Source organism: Schistocerca serialis, chromosome 6 (assembly GCF_023864345.2).
Source record: "Schistocerca serialis cubense isolate TAMUIC-IGC-003099 chromosome 6, iqSchSeri2.2, whole genome shotgun sequence".
Classification (NCBI taxonomy): domain Eukaryota; kingdom Metazoa; phylum Arthropoda; class Insecta; order Orthoptera; family Acrididae; genus Schistocerca; species Schistocerca serialis.
The window spans coordinates 525,704,242-525,722,260 of NC_064643.1; the positions used below are offsets into that span (position 1 = coordinate 525,704,242).

The 18,019-nt window shown below is 40.2% G+C and overlaps 1 protein-coding gene across 6 annotated transcripts in view; it reads left to right on the forward strand.

Annotated features, from left to right (window-relative positions):
* The window catches only part of LOC126483954 (2',5'-phosphodiesterase 12-like), a 171,292-nt gene that overhangs the window by 26,749 nt on the left and 126,524 nt on the right, over window positions 1–18,019 (forward strand). For 4 of the 6 annotated variants that reach the window (XR_007587794.1, XM_050107244.1, XM_050107243.1 and 1 more), the window contains exon 2: window positions 16,581–16,720. The exons of 1 other annotated variant lie outside the window; for it this stretch is intronic. Coding sequence is in view for 4 of the 5 variants with exons in the window: in XM_050107244.1 (XP_049963201.1) it covers window positions 16,581–16,720 (140 nt within the window). In the remaining variant the exon portion in view is untranslated. Of the gene's footprint in view, window positions 1–12,443; window positions 12,598–16,580; window positions 16,721–18,019 lie in introns of those variants that run through there. One more of the 6 variants, XM_050107245.1, reaches the window with a different exon arrangement.

Consider the following 18,019-nt stretch of genomic DNA (forward strand, 5'->3'; position numbering starts at 1 on the left):
ATAGACATACACTGCTCAGGTGAGGACCAGGATTAAGATGATACCTAAAGATGAAATTCTGGTCACTATGATCCTTAGCCCATGGTCTCAGGGTAGTATTTTTGATGAGTAGTCAATATATCCTTGGTCCCTGGTTCGAATCCAGCCACTGTTTCAATTTTGAATGAAATTCATCAGCAGTGGTGACTGAAGACTTCTCGCATAAGAAGTCACCTTCATTTTGCCAACGACCTTATCAAAGAGGGAGGGGGGAGTGGACAGAGGTCTAGGGCACTCTCTTGCCCTTGAGGTGCAAAATTGTCCATAAAAGGTGGAGGAATTGGAAATGATTAATGACATGGAGATGCAGCGAAGGTAATGGAAACCGTTGCATTAAAGATATAATTTGTATCTGCAGGACATGCGGACTGTAATTGGCAAAAGATTTTGGATTAGTCCCCCATTCACTTCTCCGAGAGGGGACTGCCAAGAGGGAGGTGACTATGAGGAAAAGACGGAATAACCAATGAAAAAGTAATACTCTGAGTCAGAGTGTGGAATGTCAGAAATTTGAGGGTGGTAGAGAAGCTAGAAAATCTGAAAAGGAGCATGCAAAATCTGTCTTAGATATAATGGGGCTTTAAAGTGATATGGAACGAAGATAAGGATTTCTGGTCAGATGGATTCGAGTAATGTCAACAGCAGCAGAAAAACTGCTGTAACGGGAGTAGGATTTGTTATGAATGGGAAGGTAAGGCGGAGAAGAGTTACTGTGAACAGTTAAGTGATGGGGTTGCTCTGTCAGATTCAACAGCAATCCAAGCTGACAGCAATTGTTCAGGTACAGCACCAGTACCACAAGCAGAAGGTGGAGAGATAGATAAGATATATGAGGATATTGAATGGGTGAGTCAGTATGTGAAGGGAGATGAAAATATGATAATCAGAATTTCCATTTGGGTTAATTGTGGTCCGACACAGATTCCAAAATCAGATATTGGATTGTAAGGCATACCCAGGAGCAAAAACAGACTCAGATCACAATTAGTTACGATGAAGAGTAGGCTGGAGTTAAAGAGAATTACATGGAAGAATCAGTATGGAAGGAAGTGCAACACTAAAGTACTAAAGGAATAATGAGATACGTTTGAAGTTAGATAAAGATGTGGGTATTGCAGCAAGAAATATCACAGTAGGTAGCTCAGTTGAAGAGGAGCTAAAGATGTGGATACTGCAGTAAGTACAGTAGGTAGTTCAGTTGAAGAGGAGTGGATGTCTGCAAAAAGAGCAATCACAGGTGTTGGAAATGCAAACATGGGTACTAGGGAGATAACTGCTAAGAAACTTTGGATGACAAATGAAATACATCAGTTGATTGACCAAACAAGGAAGTACAAAAACTTTCAGGTAAATAAAGGAATACAGCAGTATAAATCAATTAGGAATTAAATAAATGGGAAGTTCAGGGAAGCCAAGGCAAGATGACTGCAGGAAAAATGTGAATTCAAAACAGAAATGATTGTCAGAAGGACTGACTTGGCATATACAGAAATCAAAACAATCTTCATGTAGTGTAGCAAAGTGCAATGAGAATTACACTGTTAAATTCAGAAGAGAGAGTGGATAGATGGAAAGAGTAAATTGAAAGCCTCTACAGGTGGAGGAATTGCCTGATGATGCAATAGAAGAAGAAATTGGAGTTGATATGGAAGAGAGATGGGATCCAGTAATAGTCAGAATTTAAGAGCCTTTGGAAGACTTCAGCTTAAATAAGGAAGAAGTGATAGATACCATTCCATATGCTCATTGGAGGAAGTGGCATCCAAACAATTATTCAAGTTGATGTGTAGAACTTATGAGGCTCGCAAGATGTTTAGAATCTATGAGACTTGTAACATAACCATCAGATATATGGTAAACTATCATCCATTCAGTTCAGAAGCTAGCATGAGTAGCCAAGTTTGAGAACCGTTGCACAATCAGCTTAATAACTCGTGCATCCAAGTTGCTCACAAGAATAATGTACATAAGAATGGAAAAGAAAATTGAGGAACTGTTACATGATGATCAGTTTGGTGTTCAGAAAGGTAAATTCACCAGAGAGGCAATCCTGCTGTTGTGCTTGATAATGGAAGCAAGACTGAAGAAAGATCAAAACACGTTCATAGGACTTGTTGATATGGAAAAAGCATTTGTCAATGTTAAATTGTGCAAGATGTTCAAAATTATGAGAAAAATAGAAGTATGCTATAGGCAAAGACCAAGTAATGTACAGTATGTACAAGAATCAAGAGGGGATAGTAAGATTGGAAGACCTAGAACAAACTGTATAGATTAAAAAGGGGTAAGACAGGAATGAAGTTTTTTGTGCCTACTGTTCAGTCAATATGTTGAAGAAGCAATGACACTGGGCTTAAAATTCATGGTGACAGGATATCAGTGATAAGATTCACTGATGATATTGCTATCTCAGTGAAAGTGATGAAGAATTAAAAGAACTGTTGAATGTAATAAAGAATCTCATGAGTACAGATTATGGATTGAGAGTAAACTGAAGAAAGGTGAATGAAATGAGAGTAGGAGAAAGCTAACATCAAAATTGGTGATCACAAAGTAGACAAGGTTAAGGAATTTGGCTACTTTTGTAGCAAAATAATCAATGACAGACAAATCAAGAAGGGCATAAAAAGCAGACTGGCACAGGCAAAGAGGGCATTCCTGGTCAAAAGAAGTCTGCTAGTAGCAAACATAGGCCTTAATGTGAGGAGCACAGATTATACGGTAGTGAATTGTGGACTGTAGGAAAACCTGGATCGAAGAAAATTGAATTATTTGAGGTGTAGTGCTACAGAAGAATGTTGAAAATTAGGTAGACTGTTAAAGTAAGGAATAAGAAGGTTTTCCTCAGAATTGGCAAAGAAAGGAACGTATGAAAAACATTGACAAGAAGAACGGACAGGATGATATGACATGTTAAGACCAGGGAATGACTTCCACGGTTCTAGAGGAAGCTGTAGAGGTTAAAGCCTGTAGAGGAAGACAAATTTTGATATAGGCTATGCAACAAATAACTATGGATGTAGTCTGAAAGTGCTACTCTGAAGTGAAGAAGTTGGCACAAGAGAGGAATTCGTGGCTGGCTGCATCAAACCAGTCAAAAGACTGATGACTCAAAAAAAGGTCTTGTGCTGGTATCTCCAGTGATACTGCTGAATACACTGGTACATAGTTCTATGCTAATGTGACACTCCTTTATGGCTATGAGCTTGTCAAGAGAACTGAGTAAGGTGTAATTTAAGGTATTACCCAGGAAGGTCAAGCTCAAATTCCTAGTGGGTAGTGCTTCAAAAAGATTATCTGGCAAATACAGTAGTGGATATGTTAGGTCTGGAGCCATAGTCCCTGTTATTGATGCTAGAAACCAAAACATCAGTCATGAGATGTTGAACTTTGTACCATTCAGTAGTATCCCACTGTGCAGCAGTTCTGTTTCCTTTGAACATCCCTGCTAATAGCAAGTGGTGATAACGAAAACTGGGGCATATACTGAGTATACGCAGTGAGGTCTTGCCTTTTGCAAGAGAAGGATGTGTTGCGAGGATGTCCCGTGAGTACCCTTCTGGATCTGTCTCCCCCTAGAAACAACTTTATCTCACACATCCCTGTCACAGTTGGGACTGCCATCGAAGGGCATACTGTAATGTGAACTCTCAGAAATCGCTGTAGCTAGTCTGCTGATAACAACTCGTGGCTTTTTCATGTCTAGTGTGGTGAGCAAAATTTCCTTCATAGTAATATGAATGAATTTACCCAAAGCCCCCCATTTTACAGGATACAAGTAAAGCGCTTGGCACTCATATCTAGCATTTATGTCCACCACTGTTGAACATACCAAAATGTGGACCATAATCAATACACAATAAACAAACACCATTTTCACAGTTTATCACAAAACAGAACATACTCCCAAATTACTTCACTAACCCAAATAGCAATTAACACACTACAAGACTGAAGTTCATCTAAAACTTATAACCACTGATTGCATTTCAAGCAAATTTTTTGCTCTCTCTGAGATTATTAACAACTCCCATTGTCCTACATGATATTTGAGTAAAGGTCTCATTCTACTGCCCCCTTCTTTTCTGATGTTCAAGGGCTTTTATATTGGTTTTCTTTTCTAAGTGCTTCCATATTTCTCATAAAGCTCTTATGAAATTTCACACCCCTTCTCCATTCCTGCCTATTTTAGGTGTGACTACCTCAAATGGTGATTTCACTTTTTGGCCTTATGCTATCATGTATGATGATAGATCTTTACTTTTGTGAACCTTAAAATTATTTAATTCAACAACATGGCCATAGGGTATCTCAGTCATTATTGTGACTATTCACATAACAACTTAATACCTTCCCTATTTCCAATGAACTCATTCTGTTCTTCCATTCTCTTGTGAGTGCATGCACTTGTGCATTACTTACGAATATGCAGTAAATGACAAAACTGTTTATCAGTTCTGACATAAAATTGATACCCTTATCCACAATTAATGTCTCTGGAACACTGAACTTAAAGACCAAATTATTTACCATTGGATAAACCACAGTGTTTGCTTGCTGATTTGGGGTCAATGGCATTCCCATCAATTGCAAAAAGTTATCTGTAATGATTCCCTCCAGCATTTGTGCAAAAGGGCCAACCATTCTAATTGATTCAAATTGCTTATTAGCCTCTTATCTTTTCAGTGGAATATGCTGATGGCTTAGTTCAAACTGTTGTGCATACAATAAACTGTTCTTCACATATTGTTCCACATCCTGTTTGCAGGTACATCATCAGAACAGTTTGACCATGCGTAGTTCTGTGTTTCTTCAATCTCTTGTGGCTTGATAACACATGATCATGTGCCTGTCTCAATACTTCCTCACACCGCATCATGACTGGAACCAGAACACAAGGGCCGAGTTTCATTTTCTTGCATATTGTGCACAATGACCCGTGGCTGTGTTGCATATAGTTTAAAGTGCTCATCAGCTGCTTGCACTTTCTGACACTCTTTGATGGTGTGACCTACTCTACATAACATGCAGATCTTCCTACGGGAGCCACGTGCCTTCCCGTGATCCTTGCCAGGTAAATTGGTTCTCTCAAAATCAAATTCACTAAGCTTCAGTGCCCAGCACATTAATTTAGTTGATGAATCTTTCAGCCCCAGTAACCACTTTAATGGTGCATCATCCATTATTACCTTAAATTTTCTACCGTGCAGATAACCCAGAAGTGTATACCATATAAGCCATATGTGAGATGTATCATTTCCTTCTCGATAGTGTAATACTCCATTTCCACTTTATTCATCTGACGTGTTGCATAGGCTACCGATTGCTCTGCTCAGGTCACTTCTTGACTTAATACACAGCCAAGCTCATGATTGCATGCATTACAAGACAATACAAATTTCTTCACATAATTTGTAAAAGCGAACAGTGGGCTAATTGTCAACAATTCATTTTGTTTTTGAGCACCTCTTTGCAGTCTGATGTCCAATGAAATTTCACCGCTTTTTTCATAAGTGAGTGAATCATCTGCAAATTCTGGGACAAAGCTTCTATAATAATATGCTAAACTCATGAATGACTGTAACTCCTTCTCTAAATGTGGCACTGGAAAATCCTGTATGGCCTTCAGTAATTTGATCTGTATGAACTCTATCATGAGTAATCACATGGCTTAAACACTGTACTTAATATAGTGCAAAGTGGGATTTCTCTGTACTGAAAGTTAAATGCACTACTCATAACCTATTAAACACCTCTCTTAATTGCAGCACATGTTCTTCTACATTCCTTGCAAAGACAAATACACCATACACTGTTAAAGTTTTTACCCTCAGAAAACTCCACATAACAAACATTGAAATGTGGCTGGTGCATCCTTTAATCTAAATGGCAACGATAATTTTGTTAGTGTCCTGAAGGAACCATAAATGCCATTTCCAGCTCATCATGTAGTGCTACTTGTAATTGATTGTAGCCACTCCACAGATCCATGGTGAAAAAGTATCTGCACTGACCCAAATGGTCTAAAATCACCATTATATTTTGGATTGGATAAGCACTGTAACCATACGACTATTAAGGTGTCTGCAATCACAGCAAACATTATAAGCATTGGTTCCATCCTTACTGGTTTTGGTACAAATTTCACTGGTATTCCCAAAGGACTGGTACTTTCCTTAATAATACTGACTCGTACACCCTAAGATTGTACAGTAACCATGGCCTGTACAAGGCAAAATTTCCATGCATCCTCAGAAATGCTTTGCCACTAGCGGAAAACTCAATGCTGCTGCTGCTCCCAGTGAATGCCCATCCCTACCCCCCCAACCCCATATAACTTACATTGTGGTTATCATAATCACCTCTTTCCTATGAGACTCAAACTTTCCACAGACCTTTGTGCACCTGTGTTGAATAAAAACTTGGGTTTCCTTCCATCCACTAAGCCAGTTCAGCGAAATCCTACCTCTGCACACATAGCTGGGAGCACCGCTCAGTGGTCCGGGAGCCCCCATTGCTGTTGTAATTCCTATTCTGTGCCTTTCTATTATGCCCCACATTTTGTCTTCAACCATCCAGATGCCCCAGTTTTCCACATTTCCTACACTGCAGCTGATAGCAATCTCACCATTTGTGGCCTGATCAATCACATCAGTAATGTTTGACATCAGCAAAAATAATCCGCCTTTTGTAGTGGACTCGGGTCACTGCCTCTATCTCATGTAGTGCTGTTGCCAATGCTATTGCTCTTGCTAAGTCTTTCAAAAACTCAGGCCATATCTTCCTCAATACATAATGTTTGTCAGTTCATATACATTCACATTAAGCTTACTAATTGTGCCTATGAAACTCTCAATTGACTCACCTTGTCTTACTGATATACTGCTCAACTGCTCCGTTTAATATCTACTACCAGTATTCCTCCTATAATTAACCCTTTAATGGGCCTTTCTACAGAATTTACAGTGTCTTGAGCATTTCTCACTTCTCATAACACACATTTTCGCATCTCACACAAAAAGTAATTTGGCCATATGCTACAATTACTCTTCTGACCAGCCATCCAGCTGTGCAGCTATCAACAACTTGTCCATAAATGCTACCCCATCCTCCCCTGCTTTACTTGAAAAAGGAGACTCTAGGGTAGTGGTAGTTGTATCTAGGATAGGTACTAACATACTGGACAAGAATCCATCCTCAACTGCAGTATCCTCCTGCTGCTGCAAGTCCATGGTATCTGCCCGCATTTGAGTTACTTCTTTTAGTATGGTCTGAACTAGCTCCATAGTTGTAACCTCTTCTTCCCCTGGTTTGCTCCTTGTAAAGTCATAGGAAAACTGTCACAGGGAAATATTTAAGAATATGATGGTTACAGTAGTATTGACTACAAATACTTCTAGTTGTTATGCCTGCCTGCTAACTATGCACATTCTGTGGCGTAATGCCCAAGCATTCTACATTTAAATCAGTTCACTGCTGAAGACTGAGCACTTGAAGCTCTGTGCCCCAAGAAATTACACTGCCCACAAACCCATCTGGGTGCAAACCTGATGGTGGCACTCTTTAGTATGCTCCTTAAATTCATTCAAATTACTGCTCGAGTCCACTTTCACAAATTGAACCTCCAAACTGACTCTCCAAACCAATTGTTTCACCATTGTCAACCACTCAAATGCAAATAATTCAAAACACAATTTGTGCACACTCACCCAGTTGAGATGATGATACTGAACGCTGAGCTATGACATTACTCATTGTCACTGGCTCTCCTCTGACACTTATGTATAGGGGTGGATAGTGCAAATCCTGGGTGCTAGGATGATGTCCCTTAACCCAGAATGCCATGTGCAGGACGATTACTTGTATAACATCAACAACACAGCAGTCGTGGAACAGTAAAGCTCAGTTGAAAATACTTTATTTATTTAATAAGACACTGGTACAGTGGCTGAAGGAGGCAACACAATGCCTTGCATTGATGTACAGGCAGCAGTAGATATCTCAGTGTAGCACAAGGTGGTGTACTTGGCCATAACAGGGCATGGTCACCAGGTAGGATCACGGTCTCAGTGAAGTGGCAGCATCAGTGTGCTTCCTTGCAGGTGCAGGACTGATGCCAAGTGTTCAGTGGGTGCATGTACACTGGATACCGGCTGCTCCAGAAATCAGTCTGGTGTGTGGGGTGCAGGCCACGAACCAAAGACTAACTTCTGGTACTCAGAGATTGGATATAGCCGCCCTGGAGGTGACGCACCATTGGTGGCCCCAGCTCAAGCCCTGTGATCATCAGATCTAGCAGTGGCTCGCAGACTAGCAACTAAGGGATGAAATGGCCAGACATAAACAAAGTTGGTTGACCCAGATGGTACCATCGGCTGGCATGGAGTATATCTTGGTACCAGTAAAAGTTAAAGACAAGATATAACTAGGTCTGGACGGTGAGTATTTACAGGGGCTCTGCCCAATGTTGTTATGACCAGGCCCCACCTTCGGTCATGTAGGGAACCAAGGCAGTGCAGTGAGAGACCTTGGTGTGATGTAATTTAGCTTGCCAGTGCAGCGGACTGGGGTCTACATCTACATCCATACTCTGCAAGCCACCTGACGGTGTATGGCAGAGGGTACTTTGAGTACCTCTATCGGTTCTCCCTTCTATTCCAGTCTCGTATTGTTCGTGGAAAGAAAGATTGTCGGTATGCCTCTGTGTGGGCTCTAATCTCTCTGATTTTATCCTCGTGGTCTCTTCTCGAGATATACGTAGGAGGAAGCAATATACTGCTTGACTCCTCAGTGAAGGTATGTTCTCGAAACTTCAACAAAAGCCCGTACCAAGCTACTGAGCATCTCTCCTGCAGAGTCATCCACTGGAGTTTATCAATCTTCTCCGTAACACTTTCGTGATTACTAAATGATCCTGTAACGAAGCGCGCTGCTCTCCGTTCGATCTTCTCTATCTCCTCTATCAACCCTATCTGGTACGGATCCCACACTGGTGAGCAATATTCAAGCAGTGGGCGAACAAGTGTACTGTAACCTACTTCCTTTGTTTTCGGATTGCATTTGCTTAGGATTCTTCCAATGAATCTCAGTCTGGCATCTGCTTTACCGACGATCAACTTTATATGATCATTCCATTTTAAATCACTCCTAATGCCTACTCCCGGATAATTTATGGAATTAACTGCTTCCAGTTACTGACCTGATATACTGTAGCTAAATGATAAAGGATCTTTCTTTCTATGTATTCGCAGCACATTACACTTCTCTACATTGAGATTCAATTGCCATTCCCTGCACCATGCGTCATTTCGTTGCAGATCCTCCTGCATTTCGGTGCAATTTTCCATTGTTACAACCTCTCGATATGCTACAGCATCATCCGCAAAAAGCCTCAGTGAACTTCCGATGTTATCCACAAGGTCATTTACATATATTGTTAATAGCAACAGTCCTACGACACTCCCCTGCGGCACACCTGAAATCACTCTTACTTTGGAAGACTTCTCTCCATTGAGAATGACATGCTGCATTCTGTTATCTAGGAACTCTTCAATCCAATCACACAATTGGTCCGATAGTCCATATGCTCTTACTTTGTTCATTAAATGACTGTGGGGAACTGTATTGAATGCCTTGCGGAAGTCAAGAAACACGGCATCTACCTGGAACCCGTGTCTATGGCCCTCTGAGTCTCGTGGGCAAATAGTGCGAGCTGGGTTTCACACGATCGTCTTTTTCGAAACCCATGCTGATTCCTACAGAGTAGATTTCTAGTCTCCAGAAAAGTCATTATACTCGAACATAATACGTGTTCCAAAATTCTACAACTGATTGACGTTAGAGATATAGGTCTATAGTTCTGCACATCTGTTTGACGTCCCTTCTTGAAAACGGGGATGACCTGTGCCCTTTTCCAATCCTTTGGAATGCTATGCTCTTCTAGAGACCTACAGTACACCGCTGCAAGAAGGGGGGCAAGTTCCTTTGTGTACTCTGTGTAAATTCGAACTGGTATCCCATCAGATCCAGTGGCCTTTCCTCTTTTGAGCGATTTTAATTGTTTTTCTATCCCTCTGTCATCTATTTCGATATCTACCATTTTTTCATCTGTGCGACAATCTAGAGAAGGAACTACAGTGCAGTCTTCCTCTGTGAAACAGCTTTGGAAAAAGACATTTAGTATTTCGGCCTTTAGTCTGTCATCCTCTGTTTCAGTACCATTTTGGTGACAGAGTGTCTGGACATTTTGTTTTGATCCACCTACTGCTTTTACATAGGACCAAAATTTCTTAGGATTTTCTGCCAAGTCAGTACATAGAACTGTACTTTCGAACTCATTGAACGCCTCTCGCATAGCCCTCCTCACACTACATTTCGCTTTGCATAATTTTTGTTTGTCTGCAAGGCTTTGGCTATGTTTATGTTTGCTGTGAAGTTCCCTTTGCTTTCACAGCAGTTTTCTAACTTGGTTGTTGTACCACGATGGCTCTTTTCCGTATCTTACGTATTGTACCGTATTGGCCCTGGCAGCAGAATTTCACAGGCAGCTAGCTTGCCTGCCTTGCCACAAGTTGTGTGAAGTCTGCAGAGAGCGTGTTGCCACAACTCTTCAGACACTGCAACTCTCTTGCTGCACAATGGCCTTAGCGTAGGACGACATGTGTGACTTACTTTCTGAATTCTCTACATGTGTGAGGTAACATCCACAGAGTGCCTGAAATGTATGCAGAGCTTTTTCTTCCTTTATGTTTCTATCTTGGATAAGTGCTGAAAAAAGTCTAACATGTAATAATCTAGGAAGAGACCAAAATTGTGAGAATGAGAGAACTAAGAAAATCGTGTAATATGGGGAGGAAATAAGTGATAAAGTGCTAAGTATAGGATGACACAGAAAAACAGGATCATTTCCACAATCCAATAAAACTAGAGGTGATGAAGTAAAGAAATTGCTTTCATCGTAATTGAAACCTTACAACTCTGCCATTTATGAAACATTGATGGCATTTATCATTTTTTTAAAAGTACGTCCTTTAGATGGCATCCTCCAGTACGAATACATTAGTGAAATCAGCTGTTGCGATTCCTCATGGACCATTGCAACATCTCAGCTGGGATACTGTGAATTGCATCCCAAATTCTCTGTTTTAACTCATTCAGGGTTCTTGATCGAGTTGTGTATGCTTTGCTCTTGAGGTAGCCCCACAGGAAAAATATCACAAGCGGTTAAATCTGGCGATCTAGGGGGCCAGGGAATGTTACTGAATCGTGAGATCACCTGGTTGCCAAAAAATTCTTGCACATATGCCATTTGTTACCATGCTCCGTCCTGTGGAAACCAGGCTTCTTGAGCATTTGGAAAATTGTTCAATGCAGGTGTAATGAAAGTCTGTAACATTTCCACATAACGATCGACATTGGCGGTTATTGTGTTTCGCTATTAATTTGCGAAACAATATGGTCCGATCTTCCCATATGATGGAAACATCGCAGCATACTGTCACTTTTCTAGCATGTAAAGGGCGCTCATGAACGTCATTAGGATTTGTATTTGCCCAGTAACAGTAGTTCTGTTTATTCACATAACCTGTGAGATGAAAATGTGCCTTATCTGACATCCAAAACTTGTTTAGAAATTCATCGTCATTGTTTATTTTGTTATCATTTGTTGACAAAATACTAATCGTAACTAGTAAGTGTTGTCCTTCAATTGTTGCACCATTCGTAGTTTGTATGGGTGAAATTTTAAATTAAGATGAAGAATTCTGTGAACACACTCCCAGGACATTCCAACCGCTGCTGCTTTTTTATGAATTGAATGCCGTGGGATCCGTAAGACAGGCTCGTTTACAATATCAATGTTCATGTGAGAATGCACACTTCTTGGTCGTCCTGTTGGTTTCTTCTTGAGGGCAGATCCAGTCTCTTCAAAGTTATTACTGATTGGGTTACTATCACATGTCCCTCTCTATATAATTCAGTGTCTGAGTGCTTCTGTACTGGTGAATGCTAATACTTATGGAAGCATGCAAATAGCTGCTGATATCCTCAAAAATATGGTGTGCAGATTTCAAGGTTGTAGATGAAGAAGAAATCCCACAAATGCAGTCAAATTAACATTATCCCCATGACCATATACTGGCACTGCTGTTACAGTCGAGTGAATTTGACACTAATGCCATGACTGTCAGTGTTTTACTGACTAATATCAACCAGTGATGTCACAGGGAAGTTTAAATAGTTAAAATGAGCTTAAGAGTATCAACAACAGTAACAATTGGAGACCAAGTGTATAAATGTGTAAGCTAATTTAGTGTCTTTTTCACAGCACATGTATGTAGCTTTTGGAACCAGCCATTGAATATAGACTCTTGTCATTCCTAAATATAACTGAGTGTCTGTTCTAGCACCTTCACAGCTAGGTTTCATCGGAGCAGCACCATGAAAAATCCAGGGACCAAATTTCTCTGAAGATGGAATTCCATGATGCAGAGGAATTTGAGGCATGGCGATCCATTTAACATCCAAAGGCATATGGGTGATGATGACACACATGACATGGTAACCACCACCATTGTTACATCATCATGTGTTAACATGTCTACATGATGCGCTGATAAAGCATGCAGTCAGCTGTGCATTCCGTCACTGCCAAGCAACAAAAAACTTGGCGCAGGGGTGCTACAAAAAGGCAGGCACAGTGACCACTGGGCAGTGACAGATTCAGTGCCAGAGTGCAGCAGAACTATGTGTCCGATCAGACAGTCTCCGCTAGGCAGCTGTTGGCTGTGCTCCTTGGGGATCAAGGTTTGACATCACCAGACTGCCCATGGAATCCAGTGAACACAGAAAGCAATTGGCAGCTTGCCACAGGCTGTGCTAACCATTGCGCCCCTGCCTCACAGTTGCTACTTACATGCCAGCTGTCACCACCACTGCACTTTGTCAGTGCACTGCCTTAGTAGTAGACTACCTTCAGGCACAGTAACCTCCACTGCACCAGATGCAAAGGCACCCTGGCTCAACACCACACTGCAGCCACCAGATGAGGGCGAACATCTGTATAAGCTCTAGCTTGATGTAATAGTGAAAAAGTTTTCCTGAAATCCATGTACCTCACTGTAGCTGCACTTACCTTTGACAGATTCCTGTCTCCTGTGCCTGCTGATTGAACCCACAGCACCATGTGGGAAAGCGGTGATGCCATAGTGACAGACCTCTGAAGTAATGGATGATTGTAACCAGTATGTTATAATATGGTCAGAAGCCTCAACTGTGTGATTGTGGGCCTAATCTTTGAAACACAACTGGCATTTTATGGCTATGTTGCTTGTGCAAAAACTCTATTGGGTTGTGGTCTTTGAAGTAGCAGACATGCCTCTTGTTATTTGACACCAGTTCCTGGCATATAAATTTATGTTGCAGAAAATCTAATACTTGGAGACCCCTCATGTGTACAGAAATTAAATAAGCTACAGGAGCTACTTAAGTTTAAATTACATTGCATATACTTCTTGTTCTACATCTACATACATACTCTGCAATACACCATATGGTGCGTGGCGGAGGGTACCTTGTACCACAACTAGCATCTTCTCTCCCTGTTCCAATCCCAAACAGAATGAGGGAAAAATGACTGCCTATATGCCTCTGTAAGAGGCCTAATATCTCTTATCTTATCTTTGTGGTCTTTCCGCGAAATGTAAGTTGGCGGCAGTGAAATTGTACTGCAGTCAGCCTCAAATGCTGCTTCTAAATTTCCTCAGTAATGATTCACGAAAAGAATGCCTCCTTTCCTCTAGAGACTCCCACCCAAGTTCCTGAAGCATTTCCATAACACTTGCGTGATGAACAAACCTACCAGTAACAAATCTAGCAGCCCGCCTCTGAATTGCTTCTATGTCCTCCCTCAATCCGACCTGATAGGGATCCCAAACACTCGAGCAGTACTCAAGAATGGGTCGTATTAGTGTTTTATAAGGGGTCTCCTTTACAGATGAACCACATCTTCCCAAAATTCTACCAATGAACCAAAGACGACTATCCGCCTTCCCCACAACTGCCATTACATGCTTGTCCCACTTCATATTGCTCTGCAATGTTACGCCCAAATATTTAATCGACGTGACTGTCTCAAGCGCTACACTACTAATGGAGTATTCAAACATTACAGGATTCTTTTTCCTTTTCATCTTCATTAATTTACATTTATCTATATTTAGAGTTAGCTGCCATTCTTTACACCAATCACAAATCCTGTCCAAGTCATCTTGTATCCTCTTACAGTCACTCAATGACGACACCTTCCCATACACCACAGCATCATCAGCAAACAGCCGCACATTGCTATCTACCCTATCCAAAAGATCATTTATGTAGATAGAAAACAACAGTGGCCCTACCACACTTCCCTGGGGCACTCCAGATGATACCCTCACCTCTGATAAACACTCACCATCGAGGACAACGTACTGGGTTCTATTACTTAAGAAGTAGGTCCATAGTAAGGAGATTGTTAAAGACATAGAACATGCCATAAAACAAGAAAACACATTACATTTTTATTCAAAACATGAGATTCTAATGTCGTTTTGACAGATCCTAAGTTAAATGGTTCTCAAGAATGTGAAATAAGTAAAAAAATCTGAAACATATTTTCATTTTAGAGACTTATTACAAACATGCAAATGCACATTGCACTGAGGTGATAATTCTTATTAGACTGTTTGTTGGCATGCACCATAAAACAGAAAATCAATTTACAACGCATTTACATTAATCACATTATTGGATTGAAGATGTAAGAAAGTCAGATTTTACATAACACTTCCATTATTTGATATTTTTAATAACATGCTAATCAATCAGTCCTACTAAAAAAACTCATTAATGGAGTAAGTGTATCATTTCCTTCCTTTAGTAACAATTACTTCACAGGAATGCTTATTTACTAGTCAGTTCACCGGACTAACTAGAATTTCAGAATTCCTTATTTCCCACTACTCAGTAAGGGCAACATCCTCCTGCTCCTCAAAAGAGAAATGTTAAATATTTACTATTTATCTAAGACAACTGTGCAAATTCAGTGGTCAGATGTGATTAAATATTTACTTAGTAGTCGAAAATAACTGATCGACCCTGTGTGGATACCACTTTCTTTTATCATCATCTCCAAGCAGAAGGATCATAAACACTGTTCCAGAACAACTTATTGTATACCGCAGAGGCAGCGGCCATTGCACAAGCTAGAGTTTCCAGTATGAAATTTACACTCTGCGGCAGAGTGTGTGCTGATGTAAAACTTCCTGGTAGATTAAAACTGTGTGCCGGATCGAGAACTTGAACTTGGGACCTTTACTTTTCATGGGCAAGGGCTCTACCAACTGAGTTACCCAAGCAAGACTCATGACCTATCCTCGCAGCTCTTCTACCGGCAGTACCTCATCTTCCAAAAATCTCGAGTTCGAGTCTCAGTCCGGCACACAGTTGTAATCTTGCAGGAAGTTTCAAGCTAGAGTTTGTCAGAACAGTGGACTGAAAAAGATTTTGATCACATCAGATTCATTAAGTGTATTATTAGATATCAACACCCTGTTAACATAGAGGGACAATAATGCAGAAGGTGGATAGGCTGCAGCATTCACTGGATTCCACGCACCAAAGCCTGCAATTAAATGAGTGTGCAGGCCATCTCACAAATGACACAATGCACATTGGGCACTTACTTAGTTTGGATTTCAAAGCACATGGAAACAAGATTGAGAATAAACATGTTGGCAGACAAGCTGCCAGTACTGTAATATCGTATTGAACGTTTGATAGACATCACTGATAAGAATGTATTTCCATCATAGAAACTTCCCTAGTCATCTCAGCAGGATAGACTTTACAGACTTCCCAACTTGTTCATACATCACAACATAAGAAGAGGATTTTAATGACAAAATAGTTTTGTGTGAGCAGTATGGAATCGACAAATAGCTTTATACAACAGACTGAGGTAATAGAAACATCAATTTCACACTACTATAACCACTATCTGTGCACCATTAAAAAAAAAAAGTAAATTACAAAATGAATTGGCATTTTAAGAAAAGAATAGTCTACAGCTATAGCTATTAACAGCTGCATGTTGTGGAAGTAGAAACATGAGATTGGCTACCAGCATAATATGGTGTTGGCTGAATGGTATGAAGATCAGATGCTAATAAAATTTAAAAATAAAATTAAAGAAATTTCCTTGACGCACAGGCACTAAACAAGCCATTCTACTAATGAAAATGTTTATCATCACCAGATAATGTCAGTACAAAGCTCCAAGTAACTGATAATAAACATTACTCAGTGCTATTGTAGTTTGTTGCCTGCTTTTTATTTTCTGTAAGAGTTTGTTAAAATGTTGTAATATTTGCTACTAATATGCTATTTATTTTGTAAGATTTTGTGGCATAATATCATGCATTTACCTTTCCGCCATGTGGTTATTACTTAGTATATTTTTATGTCTGTGTTATTTGCAAATTCTGTAGTCAAGTTCTTAACAGTTTCAGAATAATGACCTATAACATACTGGCTGACTTCTGTGCTGGTACACCTAAGCTTCGTAAAGAACGATTTCCATATTGTCCTCCTCATGCTCTGAACATAAACTACAGGAAACAGTTATTACAAAAGGAAATTATAGGTATGTAATCAACAGAGGTAAAATATATGTAGTGATAAAATACCCTATCTAATCAAAAGTACCTGAACACACATTAGTGGACTTTAACATGGGGTGTGTCCACCCCTCACTTTATAACAGTTTGAACTCTGCTGGAGACACACTCAATGAGGTGTCTGAATGTATTTTGTGAAAAAGATAAAAAAAGAAAATTGTGATTGGCAGCAGAAAACTTATTTATAAACAAACACTGTGTTTTCAGTCACAGGCTCTCACAAAGACCATTTATAATGGACAAAATTAGATTCCACATTTACAATTTTCTTAAGCACAATGAGGGAACACTCCTTAATGAGCAAAAATGCCCCCGTACCATGAACTTTTGATACTACTCGTGAAGGCTGGTAACGTTCTCCAGCATTTGCCAAACCAAAATCCTTCTATCAGATAGTCAAAGATATACTGTATTTCATTTTCAAGTCGTGACGCATAGTGATTGTGCCAGGTGGACTGCTGGTTAGCACTTAAAGACTTAAGAGTGATTTCTTCAGCTAACTCTGTGCAATGCTCAATGGCCCCTGTCCATCAGTACATGAAGTCTGCCTAGTTGTGGCTTTGCAGTAGTTGTTTCTTCACACTTCTATTTCATAAACATATCACTTAGGTAGCTTTAGAAGTGTTGAGATGTCCCTAATGAATTTGTTATTCAGTTGACATCCAATGTCAGGTCCACATTCAAAGTCACTGCACTTTCCTGACTGACCAATTCTGCTGATACGGCTTCTCTACTGACAACACAATACTCTGCACTTCTTTTTCTATTGGTAGCTCTGTCTCTCATGAGATCTAATGGTCAGTTCCACATTACATGGGAGTGTCTGGATACTTTACGGCTTCTCTACTGACAACACAATACTCCGCACTTCTTTTTGTATTGGTAGCTCTGTCTCTCTTGAGATCTAATGGTCAGTTCCACATTGCATGGGAGTGTCCGGATACTTTTGATCTGATAGTGTATGTACACATACCTTTCTGTGTATACTCTTATCAGCTTTACTGTGTCTGTTAATTTCACGAATTTCAGTTACTCTTCATCTCAGCAGCATTTTTATGATTCTTTTGTTTTAAGATAGATTAAATGTCACTTATGAGTAAATATGGCATCAGTTTTAAGACACTGTATGCCCAATAATACTGAATAGAATTGGGGAGAAGAGGAATTTGCAGCATAACTTGACAAGAATACGGGATTGGTTGGTAGGGCACGTTCTGAAGAATCAAGGGATCACCAATTTAGTATTGGAGGGAAGTGTGGAGAGT